The sequence below is a fragment of the Muntiacus reevesi genome, chromosome 2 (assembly GCF_963930625.1).
Source record: "Muntiacus reevesi chromosome 2, mMunRee1.1, whole genome shotgun sequence".
In the NCBI taxonomy this organism is placed as follows: Eukaryota; Metazoa; Chordata; class Mammalia; order Artiodactyla; family Cervidae; genus Muntiacus; species Muntiacus reevesi.
Genome location: NC_089250.1, coordinates 215,010,516 through 215,036,715, shown reverse-complemented (window position 1 = coordinate 215,036,715; position 26,200 = coordinate 215,010,516). Strand labels below are relative to the sequence as shown.

Below are 26,200 nucleotides of genomic sequence, written 5' to 3'. Positions count from 1 at the left end.
GGCCAGAGCAGGTGACACAGCCCCAACCACCACAGGGTGCCAGCCAGTGAAGAAGTAATGATGTTTGGTGAGCAACATCAGTGACAAGCATGTTTATTTAAAAACTGGCTAGATTTTAAACAAATCCATGGGATCTGGTGATTTAGTGCAATCTTGTCATCGACATGACTGAGCGACTGAACTGAACTGAACTGTCATGGAATGAAGAATAACACTCCCCACAGCTTGTCTATTTCTTTAAGACGTGTAACCTGCTTCCCTTGTGGCTCAGCTGGTAAAGAATCTGCCTGCAATATGGGAGACCTGGGTCCGGTCCCTGGGTTGGGAAGATCCCCTGGAGAAGGGAAAGGCTACCCACTCCAGGATTCTGGCCTGGAGAATCCCATGGACTGTATAGTCATGGGGTCGCAAAGAGTCGGACACGACTGAGCGATGGTCACGTCCAACCTGCCCTGAACACACACATTTCAGGGGCTCAACACAATCTCTGGATGCATGAAGAGAGTGTGGAGTGCCCCACATTCTCCCCATATTCTCTCCTGAAACTAGCAGTGAATCCAGCCACAGTAATCACACCTGGATGCATAATCTCTAACTGGGCAAATGCATTGTACAGGTAGTTAAGTCAGAAGGGAAAAGAATGGTTCTTGATTTATATCACACCTCTTTCCAATAATTCCTTTCCTTGAGGACCAGGACTGGGGGCGCTGGGGTAGGGCTGGGGGTGGGGGACCTGGAACTGCCTTGGGAGAAGCATCTTGATTCCTGAGCCCATGTAGAGCTGTGTCTCTGACAGTTTCATTTAACCGTATCCCCTGACCCTTTCAATAAATTCCTCCTTTGAGCAACTGGGAGTTAAGTATCTGCCACTTGCCACCAAGACTCCAGACAAATTCCACGTGGTTCCCTGTCCCTGGCGGAGGCTGGGCAAGCACTCTGCTCTGCCCTGGGTGGCCTTGGCTGGGGGCCCTGGGCTGCAGCCAGCCACCAGTGCAGCTGGCAGCAGAGACCAGGAGGGCACAGCACTCGGCATTTGGGCCGCCCGGGGCACCACGGCTAGACTCATACATGTCTGTAGAGAGGTTATTTCAAAGTCGTTTTTATTCAACTGTTATTCAGCAATATACAGTACAGTTTATAAACGAGTGTCTGACCTTGTTTCCAATCTTTATTTAAAAATAAATATTATTGACAGTGAATTTTAATTATGATAAGATGTATCTTTTTTAATCAAAATGTCTCGAAATAATTTAATAAAAAAGAAAACCCCCCAAAGAAAAAAGTAAATTAAAAAATTTCCTAAACGCAATAATCTACTAAAAATATTTTGCTTTGTCAAAAAGGCTTTGACCCGACATTTTTACATAGTATCCTAAAGATAACTGCTCAACAGTTCGTGCAAAATGAAGACTTGGAAGAAAAGTATGAAAAGAAAAATACATTAAAATAGAGAAATCATTGATCCCATGCATATTGCACGGCTCAAACTCCACCTTATTTGGAAACTAGATGCATTATTTTAGGTGGTCTACATTTGTGTAACTTCCCCCCAAAATATGGTTTATTTGCTTTCCACGTGGACTTGGTCATGCGTCTCTGTCTGTGTCCATCTGGTGACGCGGTCCTCACCCAGGGACTGGGCAGCCGTGTGGGCCGCTGAGGAGCACAGGAGGGCGAGTCTGTCAGGGCCCCACCAGCAGGTGCAGGAACTCATGTAGGGCCAACAGGAACAGAGACAGGAGTGGGTCTGTGGCATAATTTGGGCCGGTGCCTGCAGGGGACAAGAGAAGGGGCAGGGTTATCTCCTGGAAGCGGGTGGGGTGGGGCGGGGGCAGATGAGACCCCCCCTGTGGGCTGTCGCTGTGAGTGTCCTGCTGGTACCCGGCCAGACGCAGCTGCCCTGCGGCGGCTTCCTCTTTACGAACTGCACAGGAGCCCATTCGCGGTCCAGACACGGGGTGCCCCTGCCTGAAGGGTGTGTGCTAGACAGCAGATCCCAAGTCCAGGCATTATTTTAGTTGAGTATGAAGACAGGGTGCTCCCTCTCCACTCCTGCCCCCAACACTACACTGCAAAGTGCCCTTGGTGCTTAAGGCCCGCTCCTCCGAGAGACTCCCCGATCGCACACAACTCCATCCCCTCCAGCTCCTGCCTGAACTTCACAGTCCTGCACTCACAGACACCTTGCCTGAGGCATCCTGAATGTGTGAGTCTTCTTTCCACAAACTGTCAGCCCAGCCCCTGGGGTCAAAGTGGGGCACTCAGCAATCACTGTTTGGTGGAGGTCAGTGGGTTAGGGCCCCCCAGGAGTGACCCTTGCACTATCCTGACGGGAGGTCACCCCCATCTGTGTCTTCCATGTGACCTCTAACCCAAGCCTCTGGCCCACTCCTGGGACCGTGACATACTGCCTTCACCCTCCTCACCCAGGCTGCCTGCCCAACTCCCCATCTTTCAGTCATCAGTGCTTCATCTGTTTGGGAGGCCTCTTGTGCAGCTCGGCAGAAGCCCACCCACGAGCCCAGGCTTCTCACCGGGGGTGGGTGCTCCCTCCAGGTTGTTAAGAGGAACCAATGTAGAGGTACCATGCACGCCCCCGTCCTGCCCAAACCGTGTGATGTCACTGCCAACTTGCAAAGGACTGGGCTTCGTCCATGGAAGCAGTATCCAGCCACACCCTGCCTACCTGCACGCTATGGAAACCTCTCCTCCCTTCACCCCGCCTAGCCAGCTGGGCTGGAGCCCTGTACCCTGAGGGGAGGTGCAGAAGGCCCTTCCCACCCAGTGAACATGCACAGAAGCTGCGGCCCCTCCACTCGGCTGCCTGCAGGAGCTGCCGCCAGCCCGGCCAGGTTTGTGCTTCCCTGACAAGCCTGGGCTTCGGCCCCTGACTTATTCCCCGCTCCAGGGGGAAGAGCCATTTGTCTTTCCTGTCCAAGGTGTTTTCCTCATTCTTGTGACCTGGGCCCCAGTCTCCCCTCTGTACAAGGAGGGGCTTGGACAAATGATCCAGGGCCATCCTGGCTTGAGATGCCAGGATTCCATCTGTTCGTTTGAGAAAACGAGGGCTGTGTTGGAAGATCTGAAAGAAAAGAGAGCAGAGGCCATCTGCTTGCCCGTCCTATCCAAGGTCGACATTTCTGAACCTAGTCCTGAGCCCTCGCTGAGAAGCACAAGGACAGGAGGGCCCAAATGGGTAACCTTCCCTTGCAGTACCAATTTTTCACACCGTCACCATGCCTGGCCTCCTGTGCAGCGTGACCCAAGTTAACAAACCCTCTTGCTCCCCCTCATCAGGAGGACCACGGTGTGGTCACTCCAAAGGCTCGGGTCTTCCTTTGCTGCTCCTCATGGTCATGTGTCGCTGGGAAGGACAAGGGTGGATGTGGTAACAGACCAGCTGATGGAAGCCCAGACGGCTGGGTGGACTCACTGGGGCTCAGAGGTGTGGAAACAGGCACTGGCTCCTGGGCCCACGGGGCTCACATGGCCAGGCCAGCCCCACTGGCCTCCCCATCTTCTGGTGCAGACCTTTCTGCTCCTGCAAACCCTGACACTCAGGCCCGTGCAGGCAAGACAGAAACAAGTGCGTGAGGCACTTAAAAGCAGATGTGTGTGTGCAGTGGGACACATCCAGATCCTCAAGGCACCCTGGGCCAGGAGGCACGGCAAATGGGCTGCAAGCCAGGCAGGGTGAACGCTGCAGAACTGTGGGCACAGGGGACTGGAGAGGAAATGTTAATTTGTCTCTGAGTACTGTCGACTTTGTCTTTCCCACTGTTGCAGTCTCGCCTACTCATGTTTAAAAGTTTTAAAATTGCAGAAGACTTGCAAACAACCCTGAACTGAAACAACCACCCTGCTCCTGGGCTGGGCCAAGCAGGGAGCAGCAGCGGCTGGGGAGTGGGTGGCCCCCCGGGGGCCAGTGCCTGGGGAGCGCAGACAGCAGGGTCGTCCCTGTCTCTGCTTGAGGATGTCTGGGTCGGGGGAGCCGCGTTTGGCTCCTGGGTGGCAGGTCATCGTCTCCCTGACCCCGCACTGCCATGGACGGGACCCAAGGAGGTGGGATGGGGTAGTGGGCTGGAACCAGGACAGCTTCCGGGCCAGGGTGCTGTGGGACCCATGCAATACCCGTCACCTCTCTGGGTCCTGGGGCACACTCCATAAAATGCAGATTGCACATGCATGGCACCATGAAATGAGTATGTGCAGGGCCCGGCTCCCCAGGCTAGGTCCAGACTAAGCAAGATGACAGTGGTAGATTGCAGAAATGGCTACAAATGCCCCTCCTCCCTCACCTTCTGTGACACTGCCCTCGCTCACTGATGAGGCTGGCCACAGGACTTGCTTTGGCCAATGGACATTATCGAGCGTGTGGCAACAGCAGCTTGAAAAGCGCGCTGAAGTTTGCCTTCCTCTGTGGCTCCTGGAACCCACTGCCACGTGAGAAGACTGGGCTGGCCCAGGGCAGGGTAAGAGCCAGGAGATGTCCCAGCCGGCCCCACATGCAAGGGCAGATGACCACAGGTGCATGAAGGAGCTGACAGACACCAGCAGGAGAAACACCTACAGAACCATGACCTGAATAGATGGCTGACCGTCACATCAAAGTCAGCACGGTTTAGAGTCAGAAGCTCACTGATAGATACAATCATGTAAAAAAAAAAGTGCCTCAGAGTAAAAGCCATGTGAATAAAATGTTAATGAAAAGGACAACATAATTACTTTTCTGAAAAGTGTTGGAGAAGATCCAATTTTGAGGACTGTCCTCCTGAGAGAAACATTTTCCAAGATGGAATAAACAGAATATCTTCCCAAGCATTTGTGTTCAAGACAGATGACGCCCCTGGGTCTCTGAGGGGTTGGCGGACTCAGGTTTTGGAACCTCTTGCTGCATGCCTCACAAGATACTCAGATAAGCCAGGGTCGACCAGGGAAGGCAGGCTTCCGGGCTGCTCCTGGAGGCAGCGGGGTCTTCACCGCAGGACGGGTCAGAGCTCGGGGGTCTGGCAACCCTGTCCCCTCCCCACCGCTGTCCAGTGGAGGGGCCTGGGCAATCGTCTAGCAGCTGGCTCCCCCCACCCGCCCCTGCCCCAGCATCTGCTGCCCCAGTCCACGTCCTCACTGTTTCCTGGAGCGAGGTAGGGCTGTCTGCGCTGTCCAGGGCTCACCCGACCCTCCAGAGCAAGGACCAGGAGACTGCCTCTGGCTCAGCTGAGGCAGGGCCTCCTATCCTGGCCTCCTGTATCATGCGCCGTGGAGAGGTCGATGTTCCCAAGGACATGCGGGCTGCTGTGATGACTGGTTACTAACAGTCTATTTCCTCCTTTCCTAAAAGGGCCAGGAAGAGCTCTGCAACACACAGAAGGTTATGTTGTGGTTAAGCGGGAAAATTAGGCTGCTTGAGAGGTGAGGGAAGCATCTGATGGAGTAGTAGCTGATTCACTCTTTATATTAAACAAATAGCACTGTTTTGCCAATCATTCTTACAGAAATCAAAGTTGCTCTGTGAATATTAACTTTTATTGTTTGGGTGGTGAGTGGGTAAGACTCACACCAGAGCCATTTTGCAAAGAACACTGTGGGTGCACCCAGACCCACGGGCTTAGTGAAGGCGCCAGTTCGGGCAGCTTCCACTGGAAAATCCTGCTTCTCTATTTACCCAGCAATGGCAGAATTCCAAAGGCCACATCAGAAGACAACAGGGAATCTCTGGGGCCATTTATCACCTCATGATGGAAGTGAAGGAGGCTGGGCTCCAGTCGCCCTCTGGGATCCTCACTTTGCCCCCACTGGAGGTTCCTGACAGTCGGTTCCTGCGGTGGGGATGCAGAGGACAACCCCTACTTTGGCCTGGTCTCCTACAGGCACAGGGCATTGGGGGGACCACCCCCCTCTACAGGCATCAGGACCTTGGTGGGCTGCTCCCCAGCTGATCTGTGGGCGTGGCTGGCCAGGACGGCCACGCCCCCGGCCACCTGCTCCGCCCACCCATCTGGGATCACAAAGGAGGGCTCTCTTGGTCCTGCTGTGTCTGCAGCCCCTCCCCTCCCTACCACAGGCTTCTCCTGGCCTGGGGGCTGCCACTGAGGGGCTGGCCTGGGTCAGGAGTTTGCAAAGGTGCCCTCAGAGGCCAGTGCTGCTCAGAGGCTGTATTTTGTTTTGTTTTGTCTTTAGCTTAAAAACTACAAATTTATTTCAGGTTTGAGTCAGTAAAATTCAGATACGTTTGTGGTCTGGTTCTACACACAAAAATGGCTAACAGGCTGATTCTGGCTCTTGTGACCTAAGCAAAGTTGGAGGTTCAGTCTGTGGGTGACCCCTCAGTGCCTAGCCTTTGTCTCCTCAAGTGCTGCATTAGAATATTCCCGTGCTGAACACCGGCAGAAAAGAGCTAGTCCAGCCTCATGAACAAATCCACTCCACCAGTGAGCATGGGTATCCTAACATCCGGACTGTAATGGAGGTCTGGAGGACAGGTCCCTCCTCTGTGTCAAGCAGACCTAGGCCACTTACATCCATTTGGCATTTTTTACTGTCATAACATGTTTTTTGAATAGGGGCTTTTTGGCTGAAAATGTTAGAAAACCAAGTGGAGTGGTTTTCTCAACCCTGGATGAGTTTCTTTCAGCATGGCTGTTCGATTCTATTCCTTTTCCCCTTTGCTGCCATCTGAGAATGAGAAGGGGCCAGCCCCAAGCAGCAAGAGTCTGGGCACAGCTGGACTTTGTGGGCTGCACTTGGACGTCCACTCACCGTGGAGGTGGAGGCCTGTCTGCCTGGGGCAGCTGGGAACAGACTGGTTCTTATGCCTGTTCCCATCACTGGCCCTGACCGTGAGTGTGGTGATGGCCGAGTCCAGACAAAGAGGAAGGCTTCCTCTAGGAGCTTCCTGGGGGCAGGGAACAAGGAGATTTCCAGGGGCTTGTGAAATAGAATAATTGGTCATCTTGGCCATGGTCAGGCCCCGTGCTGTTATCTGTGGGGGACACACGTACAGTCACAGAGCCTGGGGTAATGGAGAGGCACTGAGCTGCCACTTGAGGATTCAGTCTGGAACGCAGAAGGGTCTGGCTTGGTGCATGCAGAGCTCTAAAAATCATAAATTATAATCCGATATGTAAAATGTGGGAAACTTTTACATAAAAGCACAGATTGGTATGTTAACTGCAAAGGCCCACCACCCAGCAGCTCTGGGCCTGCTAGCCACCTAGCTGCATGACTGGCCGCTATCTTCTCAGAAGGGATCTCCTGTTCACTGCTCCTCCTCAGCCCAGGCCAGGTACTAGCGGGCCTGTTTCCTCCCTGACGCCCTGGAGTCAGCCCTGTCTCCTCAACCTGCTTCGCTCACCTGCACTCCCATGCTCGGCCCTCTAGGGGTCTGAGTGTGCAACCTCTGGGCAAGCTCTGGTACGGGATGCGGGAGGCCTGGCTGTCAGCTCTCCTTCCTTCCTACATCCTGGGGTGACCATGCAGGGCTGGCTCCCCTCGCCCTGACATGCCTGGCGGCCCCTGCACCCATCCTCTCTGGCCTCCCCTGAACGCTGCTCTGGTTAGGTCAGGCAGCCCGGCTGCAGTGGGTGGGAAGATACCACCTTTCAAGAAGCGGCTCCCCTTGTTGATGTTTTAATTAAATCCTTTCCATGGATATTTATTCAAAGGGAATCAGCAAGGAATAATCGAGCACTAACAGGACTGGATAGAATTAATTTTTGCCATAAAATTAATGTGTGCCGGTAACTAGGGCAAAAACAAGGAGCAACCAACGGCCTTGGTTTTTAAAGGAAACTGAAAGTATGGGATGAAGAGGTGCGAGAGAGGGGACGAGATGTGGGTCCCTTGGTCCTGTGTTGATCCTGCCCCAGCCTTAGGCAGCTGGCTCCTGGGTTTGAGCACAAGCTGTCCTCCTGGTGGGTGTCACATGTCCACTGGAGGTGATGTCCGCAGGGCAGCCTTCATGTCTGGGCTGGGAAGATTGTGAGTGCTCCGGGCTCAATGGGGTGGTGAAGTGAAAGGCGCTCAGTCGTGTCCGACTCTTTGTGACCCCATGGACTATACAGTCCATGGAATTCTCCAGGCCAAAATACTGGAGTGGGTAGGCTTTCCCTTCTCCAGGGGATCTTCCTAACCCAGGGGTTGAACCCAGGCCTCCTGCGTTGCAGGCGGGTTCTTTACCAGCTGAGCCTCCAGGAAACCCACGGGGTGGGGGCAGACATGAATGTCCCTGCCTGTTTTAGCCATGCTTCATGGCGCCCTGTCCCCTGCCTGGGCCCCAGTGCTGCAGTGACCTCTTAAAGCATCTTCCTCCTCCACCCCGTGCCTGCCTCCCCCCTTCTAACGCATCTGGCTCACTCTCCTTGAGGGGCAGAAACTGTGATGGGTCCCCTCTGCCTTCAGGAGAAAGCCCCACCATGTCAGTGCCACAGCTGGGGTCCTCCATGATGGCCCCCGCCAACCTCACCCCCACTCTTTTTTGCTGTCAGCCCTGTACCCCGATCCACTGTTCCCTGCCAGCACCTTGAGTGGACTCCAGGCTCACCCTGTAGAACCACTGATGTCTATTCCTTTGTCTAGGTCTGACCTAAACCTCAAGCCTGGAACAAGTGCTGCCTCCTCCAGGAAGCCCTCTCTGAGTGCCCAGGCACAGAGGGCTTCGCACAAATGAGCGTCTGTTCTCGTGGCCCTTGGCTGTGTCCCTTTCTCCCCCAGCCCCGTAAACGGCTTCCTCATGAGTCCTGCCTCTGCAGCCACGGTGGGACCCCATGTGCCAGAAGGTTGGGCCCGGCCTTCTCCCCTCCTCCCCCAGCAAGTGGCCCCACCCACATCCAGGGCCCAAGAAGACAGAGCCCTGCTGGGACCAGGTACCACAGTAAGTACAATATTTTAAATCCCACCCTCTTAACTGTAGGAGTTACTATTTTATCCCTATTTTACAGATGGAGAAACTGAGATCTAGAGAGGTGAAGTAACTTGCCCAAAGCCTAGAGTTGCCAGATAAAATATAGGATACCCAGTTAAGTTTGGATTTCAGATAAACAACAGAGAATTTAAAGTATAATATATGTTAAACTCTAATACTGCATGGGACATACTTACACTAAAATGCTATTGTTTATCTGAAGTTCAAATTTAACTGGGTGTCCTATATTTTAAGTTGCTAAAATCTAGCAGCCCTACCAAGACCACACTAAAATAGTCGGCAACTCTGGGCCATGAACCCAGACCATCTGGCTTCTGTCCACACACCTAACCACTGCACACACCAACTCTCAGGGTCGAAGGTCAGGAGCTCCCCTCCCCTGGTGCTTCAGCTTGATCCCAGGCCCACGCTGCTACCAAAGGAGAGAGCATGGGAATGAGATTTTTTTTTTTTTGTATTTTAACATTTATAATGGGTTTTTAGTGTGGCCAACTTTGTTGCTAGCTCCCTTCCAGCTCCTTAATTCTTTTTCTTTTTTTTTTCCCAATTATTTTTATCCTTAATTCTTTTGAAATGAAATCTTGCCCCAAAGGACCCTTTAATGGTGCCACTTAATGAAAATAATAAACAGGCTTCTCTCTTTGGTCGGGCAGCTGCTGTCTGCAGGGCCAAGGGCCGCCCTGACCACAGGATCAGAGTGCTTCCCAGGCCAGATGGAGTCTCCCAGCTCCTCAGTACCGGGCCTAGTCTTCAGGGGAGGATTTCCCATCCACCATTCAAATTCTTTAAACTTTGAGGCTGCGGGGTGCTAATAGGCCTGTGGTTCTTGGTTCGTGGTGCCAAGAGAATTCTTTCCTTTAATCCTCTCAGGAGACTTTGGGAGGTGGAACAGTGGCGCTCTTACACAGGGAGCCACAGAGAGGTTAGGTAACATGCCTAAGTTTGAACAGCTGCTAGGCGGTAGAGGAGTTATCTCTAGTTCACTCCCCAGTATTTTTGAATTCAGTCCAGGATGCCTTCCTGACCCCACCTCGGGGAAAGTTCTGTCTCACCTGCGTCCACACTGCCTCCGGTGCCCCAAGCTCCAGGCAGACTGGCTGCCGCACAGAGGCCACGGGGGCCCTCCCTCTCCTGCTATTAGACAGCCCCTCCCATTCCCTCTGCTGGAGCCTGCCCACCCTCCGTGGCTCAGCCCAGAGACGCCCACAGCACGACCTCCAGGACAACTTTCCATCTGCCTGCTTCTTGCCCCGGAGCCCCTGCCCCAGGCCCAGCCCTGCCCTGGTCCTCGAACCTGCCTCTCGCCACGTCAGTGCCCATGTGGGCAGCGCAGTGGTCCTGATGGGCCTGTCCACGTCCACTAACCCAGCAGCCGGGCAGCCACCTAGCAGAGGCCAGAGAGCTCTGTGCACATAGAAAGTACTCATCTTTCCCAACCCCAGCCCCAGCCCCCGGTGGCTTCGTGCAGGCTGGGCTAATTCCTCCCTGGGCCCTCCTCCATTCCCCTGCACCTCCCTTCTGGGTCCAGCATCCGTTCACATGGCTCACCCACCACCTGCCCTCCCCTCCACGGGGGTTCCTCAGACACCACATCCTCCTTGGCCTGGCTGGAGGCTCCCGTTGCCCATGGGCAACATTTACGCCGCGCTGTGTTTGAGCGGCCACGGTGGCTTACGTTTTGACTGCTGTCTTCTCCGACAGTGGGTAAACCCACGATCGCTTCGCATCCTGCCTACACCTGCAGTGCTGACAAAGTGTCTGTTGAATGAATGAGTGGAAGTCGTTCTTAGAGGCCCCCAGCGGTCTAAGCGGGCGTGATGCACCAGGCATTGGCCAGCTGCTTCATGTCTGTCAACTTAAACAAGCTGTGTCTTCGACTACATATCGCTGCCTGACCTTTCACCTGCCCAAGACTGTGTGCACACATCTCTTTGTCTACCTTTATCCAAATTAACTTCACCTGTATTTTCCCTTTATTCTAGTTTTGTCATTAAATAATTTTCACTCTGTTATGCCACATGGGGCTCTGTAAACCACTTCAAATTTTTCCCTTAGGGAAAAATTATATATATATGTATATATATAAAAGTGTATTTGAATAATTTGTATATTTTGGATGATATGGTTAGAGAGCATCACTGACTCAATAGACATGAACTTGAGCAAACTCCAGGACATGGTGGAGGACAGGGAAGCCTGGTGTGCTGCAGTTCATAGGGTCGCAAAGAGTTGGACATGATTTAGTGACTGAACAACAGTAGTATTTTGTGTAATTTTTACACACACACACACCTGTATATGAGCTTCCCTGGTGGCTCATTGGTAAAGAATCTGCCTCCTTATGCAGGAGGTGTGGGTTTGATCACTGGGCCGGGAAGATCCCCTAGACAGAGGAGCCTGGTGGGTTCCAGTCCATGAGTTGGACTGGACAAGTTGCAAGAGCTGGACATGACTTAGTGACTAAATAACAACAACAATATACATATACATATATATAAATAATATGGGCTAAATCAGTTTTAAAATCTTTTAAAGCATAGACCTCTCTTTTCAAACTAATTGCTGTGTGGAACCTCAATATTTAAAACCATTAGAGGGAGAATTTCCCTGATGGTCTGGTGGTTAAGACCCTGCGCTTCTAATGCAGGGCACATGGGTTTGATACCTGGCTGGAGAACTAAGATGCCCTGCAGTGTCGCAAAAATAAAAAGTCACTCCTCTCCCCATACCTCCGACAATGCCCACCTCCCAAAAAAGAAAAAACATTAGAAGTAGAACTGCTTTGTTTGTGACTGGAGGCAGGGCTGGGGAGCCCGGGGCTCCAAGGAACAAAGTTTGGGAACCACTCATTAGAGACTATGGCCCCTTCCGAACCTAAAACTCACAGACCTGTAGATGCTGGAATGCTGGCGTGCCCAGTACACAGATGAGGAAGGGGAGACCTGTCAGTGCTTCAAGGCAGTGGTCCCTGCTTCTCTTGGGCATTTCAGCCTCCTTTAGCTCCCACTCGTCCCCTGCATGGCCTTTATGTCTTTCCGTGCGGAGTGTGCCCAGACTCCCCAAGGTCAGGCAAACCGTGAGCACTCAATCAGGGCCTACTCAGGGAGGGCTTCTCACAGTGTGGGTCCAGGCCTGAACCTCCTTATCGCATTCAGCGGAGCTGGGCATGGCCAGGAAAAAGTAGGAGCGACAGCTTGAAGGCCCAGGGCCAGGGGAGACGGGCTGTAGGTCACCCAGGCCAGCACAGAACACAACCGCAGCGCCTTTCTCTAGAGCCCACCTTGGCAACACCTGGACATTTCTTTCTTTTTCACACTGAGGACTTTTCTTCAGGAACACAGTTTAACTGAAAAGGTTCACACATTTTAATTGCCCAGGGATAGTGCTCTGAAAATTTTATAACATGTGCTCATTAAATAAAATTAGCACAGAGGAGCGGCCCAGGATGTGTCACGCATTAAAAGATGACTCTGTAGAATAGAATGCATTATGAATTATTGCCTTGTGTATTTTTTTTTTTTTTGCCTTCTGCATTTTTGTTATATTAGTTTTTAATGCAAATACAGCTACTCATCTGCCTACCTGGAGATTTGACTTTTTAAATGCTTGAAAAAATATATCAGAAAGCATCACGCCCTCCCATCCGTGGCCAAGAGCCAAAGCCTCCCTGGGGTGTGACCTGAACGCCTCTTCACTTAATTCCCCTGTGCCTCGTCTTGCTTTCTGTGCCCTGGACACAGTAACTCTGTCGGGCCTCTGTACACCCCTCTTGCCAGAGGATCTTTGCACATGCTGCCCCTCTTCTTGGAAGGCCCTACTTGCTCTCGTTCTCAAGCCCACTCTTAATTACCACCCAGATTATGGCTTAACTGTTTTCCCTCAGGGGCCCTTTCCTGACTGGGCCAGGTCCCCCTATTCTTAGTTCCCATAGCCCATGGGTCTTTCATTTAGAGCGCCAGCAATGGCTGCAAACTTCTCCTTGCTGTGTGGCTATCTGATCAATAGTCATGCTATGTCTCTGTCTCTTCAGACTCCGAGGACTCTGTTGGTCTTATTCACACGTGCTCCCAGTGCCCAGCACAGATCTTGCACATAAGATGCTCAATGGAAGCTTTCTGAATGTAGAAGAAAATGAATGAATCAGCAAATCAGTGCCAGGCCCAGGGAATGTGAGTGTGGGGTGCTGGGGACAAAGACAGGAGAACGAACTCTGCCTGCCTGCCCAGGGTGTCAGTCCCAGGACAGGAGGGAAATGTGGGGGGCCTAAGACGGCAGTGGGGCCCTCCTGGGTGCTCAGGATGGATAAGACCCCTTGAGATGCAGGGTCAGAGAAGCGTCCTTCCCTCTGTGGAGTGATCCCCCACTACCAGCCCACCCTGCTCGTACCTTTTATGAGCCCTGAGTACATTCTTAGAGCACCACTGTTGGGCCATCAGCTTCTCCCTAAAGCAGGGGCTGGGTCTACCAGATGTCCTGGGCAGTGGCCACCTTCAGTCAGACCAGATACAGTTAGCTAGGGACCCCCACCGCAGCTCCAGCTCAGAATAAGCCATGGAACCATGTCAGCTCTGTCTCCCTGGGGGTTTATTAAAGATCCTTCCTCTGGGCTAAGCGGCATTCGTGTAAGAATCAACTGTAATGAGTTGCTATAAGGATCTGACATTGCAGCTGGGCTTTCCTGGCTTAGAGAAAACCAAGACTTTTTCAGGGAGAGCCGATGGGCAGGGGCCAGGGGGCAGAGAGGGTGGGACTCTGGATCTTTGCCTGTATTCATCCGGTAAAGGCGGGCAGACCTCCTTCAGGGTAAGCTTGCAGTGCTGGGTGGGAGGGAGGCTTATGTGGGCTTGAAGGAGTCCTGGCCTCCTGGTTCTGCATATAGCCCCTTCTTCATCCCACCCTCTCCCCATGGGTCCTTGGGTGCCAAGCAGTGCCTTTATTGGCAGTCATCAGAGAATGCATCGAAGCAGGTACCAACACAAAAGGCAGAGTACCAGAGTGCATAGGAGACAGTGCAGGCCCAAACCTGCAGCAGAGGCCTGGAGCCGTCGCCCGACACGCCCACCCCTGCACAAGCGGCCGTATCTCACGTGGTGAGAGTCCCCGTGAGGAGGACGCTGGGCACCTCCTCTCCAGTCCAGGTTGGTCCTGGGTCCTTTCCAGCTGCCTGACCATCCCTCGGGGCCAGATGCACAGATGTGTGCAGGTGGGATGTGGGGAACCGTACTGAACCTGGCCTTGCTCACCTTGCTCCTGACTCCTGCAAGATAGCTGCAGCCAGGAAAGAATGAGGACATGGCATTATCCCCACTTCCTTTCCTCCTCCCTCCAAATGGTAAGGAGAAAGGACAGAAATAGCACCTCACTGAGCCGTCTGCAGTCTGAGGGCATTTTCTGTCTGCAGTGCCATCAGCTGTCTCCTCACCTTTAGCCCCATGATGCATTCAGTGGACAGAGGGAAACACGTCTCAGAGCAAAGTCTCAGATTGGAGCACCCTGTCCAGCCCCCAGAAATGTTCAAGAAGGGACCCGGGACAGTCAATGCCATTCCCACGAACAATCCTGATGGTCACAGCCAACATCAGTGGGTGTTTTCTAGGTGCCCAGCCTGTGCTAAGCTCCACTCTTTCTGTGGATTATCTCCTCTGGTCATGCGTGGGCACTGCTATCACCAAGATGATAACAGATACGAGAACTTGCCTGTGGCGGGTGGAAGTGTTAGGTCAGGATTGGAATGCAAGCAGTTGGACTCGTGGACAATGAGAAGCATAGTCCTTATGAAGGATGAGGGAATGACGCATGGACTGTAACTTCTGGGTGGCTGGAGCTCTGTGAGGCCCAGAAATAGGAAGATTGGTTGGCATTCAAACACTGGCTTGCCTGTGAACCAGCTTAGCTGAATAGTAAGGAATGTTTGAAATGTCAGAGGAAGAATTAAGTGGTTGGAAAAGTGGTAGCACTTTCTCCTGAGCTGTTGTCAGCCTTACTCAGGTTTGTTTTGTCTTTTCCAGCATAACGGGCAGCTCCTTTAAGAGAGCTTGTCTAGGCCCTGATTCTGTGACACCATGAACTGCAGCCCGCCAGGCTCCTCTGTCCCTGGGATTCTCCAGGCAAGGAAACTGGAGTGGGTTGCCACGCTCTCCTCCGGGGATCTTCCCAACCCAAGGATCACACCCAGGTCTCCTGCACTGTGGGCAGATTCTTCGCCAGCTGAGCCACCAGGGAAGTCCAAGAATACTAGAAGGGAAGCCTGTCTCTTCTCCAGGGGATCTTCCTGACTCAGGGATGGAACTGGGATCTGAACTGAAGGTGGATTCTTTACCAGCCGAGCCGCAGGGAAGCCTGGCTGACCGTGGCCTCCTCCCTCAGCAGCACTGGGGATCCAGCTGTGGGCACACTCCAGAGGTGCCCTGTGCACAGCTGGCCTTCACCCGAGGAGCCCTCTGGCAGGGTGGTCACTTCTGAGCTGGAGGGAGCAGAATGCATGGGCGTGGGTGAGCCGGTGAATGGCGGGGCCCCCAAAACACTCTCCTTGAACCACAAAGACCAGAAGCCAGGCCAATGTAGGGCTGATATTTCAGCTCGGAGAGAGGTAATGATGGAATGGAACCACCAGTACTCTCCAGAAATGGCCTCACCCAGGATGCCGACACAGGGACGAGACTCACAAGGCCTGCCTCTCAAGGGCCACCTGGCGGAGGTGTGGCTCGAGAGAAGACCTGAGCGAGGGCCTGCTGCTGCTGAGCACCCCGCAGCCCCTCTCACTGCTCTCTGCTCACCGGCAGCTAAGCCTTAGCCCAGAGAAGACTGGGCTGGGTAATCCATCATGCACCTAGAGCACTTTCCCTGAGAACCCTGGAGAAGGAACTGGCAGCCCACTCTGGTACTCTTGCCTGGAAAAATTCCTTGGACGGAGAAGCCTAGGAGGCTACAGTCCATGGGGTTGCAAAGAGCTGGACATGACTGAGCAACTTCACTTCATTTCCCTGAGAACACCAAAGCCACCAACAAGCGAACTGTTTCCCCTAGAAGCCCCATCCCAGGGAAGGAGGTTTGTCATCCTTCAAAAAGAAAAGGTAGGGATCAGCAGTTGCAAATGCTGGGCCTGTTTGCTTGTAATCTTAAACTTTCCTGAAGCCCCTGTGTAAGACAAAGGGAAGCTTCTCACTGCTTTGGAGTTTCTAAGAGATGTCTGCAAAGCATGGGGGAATAGAAAAGATGATACTTTCTTCTTTTTTCTTGTGCTGCAAAGGTATCTTAAAACCAAGTCAGCATCTCCCGTAAAGCTCAGAGGTTTAGACCACAGCCAAGCCCTTGCCTCTGTCCACATGGGGCAGCAGTAATCAATATCATATTACAAAAGCACTTGACCTCATTTATTCCCATGGATGCTTGGGGAATCCTTAATATTCAGAGCTTTTACACTGTGTGCCTGGCGTATTTAATGAGAAGCTCCTTGTGGGTTCGGCTCCTGGTGACATTTAGAAAGCCTGGCTCTCCACTCTTCCTGTGGGGCTGCCACCCCGGCTAGGGAAGGAATCTGGGCTCTGGGGTGGGGGCTGTTTGATGGAGTGGGGCAGAAGGGGTCATGCAGAAAGGGGGGGCACTGGTAAGATGTGAGCGTGACTCACACCGAGTGCTCAGTGAAGGCAAGTATTCTTTATCATTATGATGATCTGTAGTACGGTTTTTCCTCCTTAATTTGGGGTCTCTCCGGTGCTGAGAGAATCAGCTGCATTGTGAGCTGGCTCATGGCTGGATGATAGACAAAAAAGGCCCTTACACTTGGTGTAACTTTCTCAATCCATGGGGCATAGAGTTGGGAGGCAGAGAGGCCCCCGGCAATGTCCCCAGGGCTGATCTAAGAGGGGGACAAAGCCCAGGTGCCTCTTTCCAGCCTGAGGCCTCACACTGCCCAGAGCAGGCCTCCTCTGTCAGCCTCGTCTGGGTCGGGGCTGTCCTCTCCGGGACTCCTGCTGATGCAGACAGCTTTGTCCCAGAGTCCCACGGGCCCCCTGATGCCCTGAGCCGAGTCTGGCTGTCCTTGCTGGTTCCTGCTCAAGGCAACCATGGGACTGGCCGATGAGGGATGGGAGGCTGTGACGTTGATAATCACACACATTTGCAGGATGTGGGTGCCTCCTGCCAGCAGTAAGGCTCAGCCATTTACTTTATCAAGTCCCTTCATGTTCTCTTTCAGGATGCTCAGTTTCACCTCCTCCTCTCTGGGACAACCTCTGCCAGATTTACTTTCTCTTTAATTACGACCCTTGTGTCACATCAGAGCTTGAGGGAAGAGCGGGCTATTTATTTAAGGTGATGGTTGTCAGGTCCTCGTGGGTCTGGGGAGGAGGGAGACCAGCTGACTGCTGCCTGCCTCTGCTGGCCCAGCTGAAAGCCCCCCAGCGTGCGGAGACTCTCTCTGGTCACACTGGCATTGCTGCTGGCTTTGTTGTCCACCAGGGGCCCGGGCTAAGAGGAAGTCCCTTCACCTTTTCCACAGCCCTCTTTGGCCATGGTTTACAGTTGCCATGGTGACTTCCAAGGATGCTCCCCTTAATGGCTCCCAGCAGTAGCAATCTCTCTAAAGCCATCACACCTATGACCTTGGTTGTCTTTCTCTCATTATTAATTGAAATATTGAGACTCAGTTCTCTGGGTGGGTACCAGGCAGCAATTTGCCACATCCAGCTGGCTCTCTGCAGGGGCCAGGGTGGCTCTTCTCTGAACTGGAGCCTGGAGGCTAATTAGAGGTTCACACACCATGGAGCTGATCCCCAGGTCCCTGCAAAGGGGAACCACTTGCCAACATACAAGCCAGTCAGTTGCAAACTGTATTCTGTTGAGACCACACTTGGCTTCACTGTGGCAACTTTCCAGTAGAAGGATTTGTCTGGAAGATACTGTTTTGTTTTCTCTCTCTCTCTTTTTTTTTTTCCTTCGAGACATGGCAACCAGCAGCAAAGTGTTCATGAAAAATAGGTCAGTGTTTAAATTAATTAGGAGTTAGATTTATGAACATGGCTAAGAAGGACCCCAATCTCCTGTGCTGGCTCTGCTGTGCTAATCCAGCCCATGTTATTTTTAGGCACAAATATCAAAATGTCTCTTGACAAATGAGACGTGAAATGAATGAGTTTTTGAACATAAACTTTTAGTGCAAATATGTATTTGGCTCTGTTGGGCATGTACAGGGTACAGGAAGGCTTTTCTGGCCTGGCTGTGAGAAAGCTGAAATACCAAGGTTTGAGTAAGTCCCCCCACCCCTTTGCTGGTGTTAGCAAAGAGGCTCGCTTTAAAAACAGTGACACAGTGTTGTCTGGGGCTTCTGATTTTCTCCCAGGAGCAACTGCTTAACAGGTGACTGGGGAGCTGGGCTGGGACCATCTCTGAGGTTGCCAATCTGAAATAGCCAGCATATCCATTCAGCTCAGGCATTAGATGACCTCTTTAATTAGGAACTCAGCTCTGGGTTTGTCCTGGTGTTGGGACTGGGGCAGAATGCATCTTCCTCCCTTGAGAGCTGGGTTGCTGACCCTGTCGCTCCAGATCTACCCTTCACCTTTCCCCACTCTGCTCTGAGCCCCGAGAAGCTGGTCTGTACAGGCTGCATCACCTGGGTGCCCTTGTCCTCAGCTCCCAGGAGGGTTTGGTCCCTGGGAGAGCCTGACAGGGGACTAGAGGTCAGCAGAAGAGGGAGGTCTTGCCAGGCCACCGGGGGTCAGCCACATCCCTCTCCCAAGGCCCCAGCTCTTTCTGTCTAGCAGTCCACCTGACCTCTCTGGATTCTGCTAGTTGCCCCTTCCTGGTCAAAGGTGCTAATGATTCCCACTGCTATGAGCCAGGGGCCAGTTCTCATCCTTGGCTGTCCTAACCTTGTTCACACCTTTAAAAAATACTCTCATTGCCTCTCCTCCAAGATTCTGCTCGAATGTGCCATCTGCTCCACCAGCACCCTCTCTGTTACACTCTGCAGACACTCCTGCCTGGTAACCAAGTGGTCACAGTCCTTTCTTGTCCTTTTCCCTCTAAGCTGCCGAGAACTGAGAGTGGGGTGAGGAGAGTGGTGGAAGTGGGGAGCAAGCCCACAGTTACTGCCGTGAGCTCCCTCTCTGACTCACACTGCTGCTGGCTCTGAGTGATCGGCTACCTGCTGCATCCCAGAGAGGCTCGGCAGGACCAAGAGCTGCTCAACAACACAGCCCTGCAGAAAGGCTACTAGTGCCCGTGACTCAGAACCCAGTCTGCAGCCTTCATCCTGCCCACAGCCCCCAGGCGCAGCAGCCTCCAGTGGTGAGGCAGGCTGGGACACTGAAGACAGTATGGGTGCCCCCTTGGCATCAAGCTGTTCGGGTATATGTGTGGATTAGAAGTCCTCTGACCGACTTCTTTAAACCCGGAGTGGGACATAGAGGGGCCCGCAGCACAGTGATTCTCCGCAGAGCTTCATCTGGACAACAGAGGACACAAGCCTTTTTGGTCCTCCAGCTGAGGACCCACCTTCCTTGGCTTGCACACAGGAGCTGGTGAGGACCTGGGGCTCTTTCTGTGATGTGTCTGCATGGTTTCTGATCTGTGCAGGAGCCAGCAGTGGCTTTGGGGTGACAGAGGCCTTAGGGCCAGCACACCCCATCTGGTTGTGCCACCCTGTGAGCCCTGCTGGCAGCCCCGCTGATTCTGCTTTCTGGGGGGAAGTAGTCTTGCTTCTCACTCTAGGGAGGGCAGAGGAGCCCCCGCCTGGGCTGGCAAGTGCCACCAGAACGGGGCTGACCTGAGGACTTCCAGAAAGAAGGCACTGTCCATGCCAACTTCCGTGGCTGGGTCCCTGCTGGAGCGATGTGTCATCTGGAGCTACCCTGCAGTCAGGCCCAGAGACTGGAGCTCTGACCAGCCATGCCGGGCACAGTCAGGTCAATTGTGATGAGGCTCGAGGGGTCAAGCTCTGCCCAGGAAGGAGGGAGATCGAGCAGGAATGACTTCTTATCACATGGGGCTTCCTTTACCGAAAACTTCAATGGCTCCTGTTGCTCCACTCAGCATTCAAGACCTTTCTCAGCCTGGCCTCCAACCACCAGCCACTCACTTCATCTCCCTCACCCTCTCCTCCTCATTCAGAGAATATAATGGCCTTGATGATAATAGTGAACTTTATAGAGCAGTTTCTATGCTGAGCTCCCTCTGAGTTCAGGGATTACTCAAGTATTTTTAAAAGAAATACTTTCAGAGAGGGTAAGTCACGTGCCTAAAGACACACAGCCAGTAAAAGAAGGAAACATAACTCATATCTGGTGCACAACATCCTCTGCTCTGCTGCTCTGCTTATAGTCTATGGGACATCCCAGAGGAATGTTCCAGCCCAAGACACACGTTTACTTGCTAGAGCCCAAGGGATGGGGCAGAAGGGAGTTTTCTTCACCAACCAGCAGTAACCAGTCTGGTAACCCTTTCCCAGTATCCCTATAACCCTTTTCCAGCGTGCTAGGCACGTGATTTAGGCTCCTCTTCCACCCTGAAGAGATGAGACTGCAGAACAGCTGTCAAGCCAAGGACTACATTTTCTACCCTGCTTGCATGTGTTGAACAATCAGACTGAGTTTCGGCAGATGGATGAGGGTAGTAATACTGACCACTTCTAGGCATGGCCTTTACAAACTTCCATTGCCATTCTCCATATCAGCTTTTCTCTGAGAGAACTGAACTCTACCAAAATTATCTGAGTGATTATTTTCTCAGTCTTCCAAAAATGACAGATACCAAGACCCATTCTAAATGTGTAAGAAAGATTCATCACGTGCTACATAAGCCTTGGAGCCCTGGGGCTTGATGTGCTCAGGGAACTGGGCTCAGAAAGGCTACTTCCATTCCCTCTTCCTTTTGTTTGTGGGCTGGATGTTGATGAGTGAGCATGGAAGCCACCTCTTAGAGATGGTGGAGTTTCTGTCAGCCTGAATCTCTGAATGACTGCACGGAACAGAGCCATCCTTCCTCAGCCCCTCCTCCCGGTGATGTAAACCAGAAATGGTACATTCGAATTGTGTTAAGCCTCTGGCATTTTGGAGTTCTGCACAGCAAGTCATGTTATCTTAAGCTGATATGGGGTAAGCTCCAAGACTGGTGGATGGCTTTGGGGAGAGGACCTTCACAAGTTCCCAGCTGACAGGCCTTCCCTCCTAGCCTGGGGGAAGGTCTTGTGGGTACCTGTGTGGAACCTGAGAGGGATGAAGCCTCCAGATATAGCCAAAAGCCTGAGCCACATGGAGAAGCTTCCACAGGGAGGATGACTTAGTGAGAAACAATTGAACTAGTGTGGAAGACAAACTGGCAGGGTCTGAACTGTTTGAAGGCTTAAGGTGATGGGCCAGGGAGGGAGGCTAGAATGCTGGTGTCCCTGGATTCAGCGGGGGGCCCAGGAGTCTGCATCCTTACAAAGTGCTGATGCTGCGGGCTTTGTGCAGCAAAGTAGTGTGCACTTTAAGAACCATGAGAGTAGGGCAGTGGGCTTCAGCTCCCCCACCTTATGGTGCTTTATTATGACTGTCCCGGAGCCCAGCCTCTCAGCGCTGCAAGGCTGATCCGAGATGCTCTCTGAGACTGTGCCTCAGACAAGACTGAGAGGGAGTGCCAAGCTTAAAGGCAGACACAGGGAGTGAGCCCCGCAGCTGAGCTATCTCTGAGGTCCCACCTTTGAGTAGGCGCCGGGGGTGAGGGATGCCTTGGAGGACAGACACCCTGCGGAGGAGGCCCTCTGCCCTGGGTAAAACCCCACCACCGCTAAGCCAGCCTCCTGCTCCCGGCCTGCAGGCAGGCCCTCATCGTTGCCCTCTGCTCTGACTCCCTTCTCCCCTTCTCTCCTTGCCCCTTCCCCCTCCCCTGATCCTCTCAGCTCCCTGGGAGAGCAGCCCCAAGCCGAACCTCCGGGTGCCCTCCTAACAATGGCAGGGCTCCATCCTCACCCCGGCCCCATGAGGGCCTAAGGAGCCTGGAGTGGCCATTATAGTCGAGCCGGTGTCTAGGACCGCCTGGAGCTTACCAAGGAGGGCGGGGCGCACGCAGCCAGGTCCACCCGCAGTGGACCAGCTGTGTCTGTTGGTCCAGTCAAGGTGGCACCCCGCTGTACAAGGCCTGTAACCGTAACCGCCTCCTCTCACTCCAGACTGGGTGCTACTGCCCACCCTCGGTGTTAGGAGACAAGCAGGCCCGACGCTGTCGGGGTGCAGCCCCCCGAGATCCGGTTCCCCAAACTCGAGAGCGAGCTCCTCGCCTCCAGCCGCGTGTACCCCGGGCAGCGCTCACCGTCAGAAAAGCTGGCCGCGAACACCCCCAGCGGCCTACAGTAAGGACGGGAAAGCGGCGGGAAGAGAGCAGAGGCAGGGTTCTGGGAACGCTCCCCCCAGATGACCCACCGACGGCTCGGCGCCCGCGACCGACCGCAGCGGGGCGGCCAGTCCGGCGAGAACCTCCCGCGGGGCCCTTACCTGAGTGCCTCTGGCGCAGAAGGGCCGCCTCGCGGGGCGGCGGCGGCGCGGACGAGGCGGCGGCCGCCACGGTGGTCGCGGCTCGGTGCGCCGCGGAGGCGGCGGCTGCCTCGGGGACGCCCGGCGCGGCGGCGGCGGCGGCGGCGGGAGGGCCCCCGGGAGGCGGGCTCTTGTCGCCGCGGCCGGGCTCCTGGGCGCCGTCGGCCCGGGCGGCGCTGGCGGGGCCGTGGCGGCGCGGGGCGCCGCTCTGAATGTGGGACACGGCCTCCGCGGCCTGCACGTCGGGCGGCGAGAAGCGCGTGAGCACGCGTAGCAGCGCCTGGGCCGTGTGCTCCTGCGTGTCGTCGTCGCTGTAGTCCGACACGCGGCACTCGTACACGCCCTCGTCCTGCCGCCGCACGGCTGACAGCCGCAGCCGGTGCGAGATGTCGTTGCCCTGCACGCGCACGGTCTGCAAGAGAGCGGGGCTTCGGTCAGGGCCCGGGGCGGGCGGGCCGGTGCCTCGCCCCCGGAGCCTTCACATCCGCTCCCACTAACGCCCCTTCCTTCTAGAGCCCCGAGGGCCGAGGTGGTGTCCGAGGGAGAGTCCTTCTGTCCTCATCGTGCAGATACCTGCTCCCAGCTCCAGCCCTTCTCAGTGAGCGCTCTGCCCTCGCTGGGAGGCAGCGGATGCAGAGGTTGCTGCCACACCCACTGGGTCCCAGCTGCCTAGGAACTTGCCTCTCGGCGGCAGCGTGGAGCGGCGGACAAAGCTCAGCTCCCTGCGAGCTGCCGGAGACGCCGGGGAGCAACAGCTTTGTGGCCCTCACCAAGCTCCCAGGGAACCCTCATCTCCGAACCGGGCATAGAAGGCCCTGGTCATCCCCAGGCCGTGATCCCTCCATCTCCAGAGGGGAAGGCTTGGCGCATGTCCCCCGCAACCCTGGCAAGACTCCTCCTCTCCACCGCAACTCCAAGCCAGCCCACAGCGCCCGGCACCGCGACCCACAACACAGGCGGAGTAGAGGGCTGCCGCGGAGGGCACCGCCAGGGCGTGGGCTGCGTGCGGGGCGGGAGTGGGGCCCACAGCCCTGAGCCAGGAGCTAGGGCAAGGAGCCTGCAGGAGAGCTTTACAGGCAAGCGTAGGGAGGAGGAAGGAGATTCAGGCCTGGGACCCTTGATTTACGCAAAAGAGAACCCGATCCACGACCGGCGACAGATGGCGCACGGACACGCCAAGCGGCCGACAATGCCAGGGTGTGCGTCGGCACCTATACCGCACCGCCAAGGAGCCTTTCTAAGAGGGAGGAGGCTGCGGGGCGCAAAGCGGCCGGAAGGGGTCTCCCGCGGCCCGCGCTGGGCTCCACACTTACGCTGATTTTAGTCGCATCCTTATTTGTTACCTAAAATGCAAAGAGGGAGAAAGAGACATTAGGCTGTTGGCCTTCAGGCTCAGGGAACTCAGACGCACCTCCTGCAAGAGGATCCTCCGCGGGCGGGCTGAGACTCGAAACCGCTCGGGATGTAGCCACGGCGGAGGGCACGAAGAACAGCGGAATTTTCAGGAGTTTTATCCGGAAGGAAGCAGGGCTTGGAGCTAGCATGGCGCCCGGCCAAGGAGGGGCTGCTGGAGCACCCCTGCCAGCCAAGGAAGGGAGGCTGGATTGCCTCCCGGGTGGGAAGGAAGACCCATTTCCCTCTGGAGGAGCATTCCCATTCCCTATGTTGTTTCCCTAAATCCCCTGTAAAGCTGGATGGACAGGACCCGATGGGAGATGTGAGCAAAGGGTGGGACTCTGGGTAGACTGAAGGTAGGCGGTGTGTGCGTGTGTGTGTGTGTGTGTGTGTGTGTGTGAGCAAAGGGTGGGACTCTGGGTAGAGCGAAGGTAGGCGGTGTGTGTGTGTGTGTGTGTGTGTGTGTGTGTGTGTGTGACAGAGACAGCGCTAGAGACTGTTTAAGAGGCAGATGGGCAGAGGGGGAAGTCCCTCTGACCCTGCAGCGGCTGTAGGTAACCTGTACAGCGTGCTCCGCCAGCCTCTGGAACCCAGCCCGGAGGAGCTTAGCTGCTTGGCCGTGTGCCCTGGGGACCTCGGAGTGGCAGAGGACAGGGAAAGCCCGGCCCCAGCAAGCGGTCTATTTTCAACATCCGGAACCCATCACCCTCTGGACCCGCAGCTGGCAAGAGCGGGCAAACTGGATGAAGGGTAGCTTCCTAGGGCTAGGCATGTAGTTCAGAGGAGGTTTCCGTGAAGGGAATGCGAATGCCTAGCGGTAACAACCGCTGTTGAAGGTGCTGTGAAGGCAGGGGCGGGAGGAGACGGGTTGCACCACGGGGCGGCGCCCTGCCTGCCTCTCCCCGGCCACCCCAGGCGCCGCGCGGGTGGCCAGTACCTTGCTCCGGGCCCTGGGCACGCTGAGCGCTAGCTCGTGCAGCAGCTCTCGGGGCGGCTCCTTGAGGTACCACCACTGAATCTCCAGTGAGTACGACGTGGCTCCGCTGGCCCGGAAGGCGCAGGGCATTTCGATGTCGTCTCCCTCACGCACGGTCACATCTTTGGGGACTTCGGTGAATGTCGCTGGGGGCGGGGGGGGGGGGGAGAGGCGTGACTACATGTGGGGCGGAGGCCCGGGGCCACCCCGGCTCTCTGGGCCGTGCGCTTCCCACCCCCCCCCCCCACCCCCAGCTGTTCGCGCGGCCCAGGCACTGGCCAAGTCCGCTCGAGCAGCTGCCGGGCCGCTGCAGAGACCGGCTGCCGCTGCAGGCCGCTTCCCTCCAGTCCGGGCGGGGCGGTGGGGGCGGCTCACGCTTCTTCCCAGCGGCCGGCCGCGCTACCAGCGCCAGGCTGGGGCGCGCCAACTCCCGGCGCTCCACGAGCCGCCTGGCCGCAACTGGAGCCCAGGTCCAGCTCCGAAGGACCTGGGCGCGGGCGTCACTGATGCCGCGACTCTTCGCCGCTCTCCACCCCCTACCGCGCCGGGCCGTGGCTGTACATTAGGATCGTTGGAGAGCGTGAAGCCTTCCCCTTCGCTTCCTCTGCCTCTTTCTCCGCGGCGGCCGGGACAGGCTGGCTTTGGAGGCCCCGGGAGGACCCTGAGTCCCCAGCGGCAGCAAAGTTCCCGCTCTCACCCTCGGCCACGAAGAGCAGCAGGGCGCGCAGCAGCAGCGGCGGCAGGTATCCGGGAGCGCCGAGCCGGTTCCTTTGGTCCATCTCCCGCAGGGGGCGCGGCGGCGACGGGGACCCGGGATCGGAGAGGCGGCTGTGGCGGCGGCGCGGGCTCGGATCCGGTCGGGCTCGGGCTAGGACGCCTTCGAGCCTGCCATGGCCTCGCGCGGCGCCCCCTCCCCCGGCCGCCGGCGGCCGCCAATCAGTCCAGCTCCCTCGCCGGCTCGCCAGGCGCGGCTCCGGCGGGGGGCGCTGCTCTGGGTGCGCGGAACGCGAGGTCCCGCCGGGAAGCTCCTGGCAGTCAGTCCGTGCTTCCTTTTGTCCAGTAGTCCGCCGGACTCTGGGGACCCGCAATTCAGTCTCTGCCTGGCGGGCCGGTCGGGGGTCGGGCCGCCCTGGGACCCATCCCTGGCCAGGAGAGCGCGCGCCTCGGAGCCCGAGCTTCTGCCTGCAGGTCTCCTGCTGCTGCGGCTCCCGACCGCCGCCTCCTCCGGCGACCGCCCCGCTCTCCCGCTGCCGCCTCCACCGGTCCCTGCTCGGCTCTTTCCGCAGGGCGAGTGGGCGCTCAGCCGCGGCGTGCAGACCTGGCGTCCGACCCAGCGCAGCGCCGGGAGAGCGGGTCCAGCGTGGCGGCCCGGGAGCCGGAGGGGCGGGAGAGGAGGGG

At 55.6% G+C, this 26,200-nt stretch overlaps 1 protein-coding gene across 1 annotated transcript; it reads right to left on the bottom strand.

Moving 5' to 3' along the window:
- Positions 1 to 1,682: 1,682 nt before the first annotated feature.
- On the bottom strand, positions 1,683 to 25,581 carry VSTM2B (V-set and transmembrane domain containing 2B). Its single transcript, XM_065919318.1, has 5 exons — positions 25,500 to 25,581; positions 24,764 to 24,948; positions 23,745 to 23,774; positions 22,393 to 22,843; positions 1,683 to 1,771 (listed from the first exon to the last, which is right to left on the bottom strand). Exons 1-5 carry the CDS (start codon positions 25,579 to 25,581, stop codon positions 1,683 to 1,685), a joined length of 837 nt encoding a protein of 278 aa, XP_065775390.1.
- Positions 25,582 to 26,200: the final 619 nt, after the last annotated feature.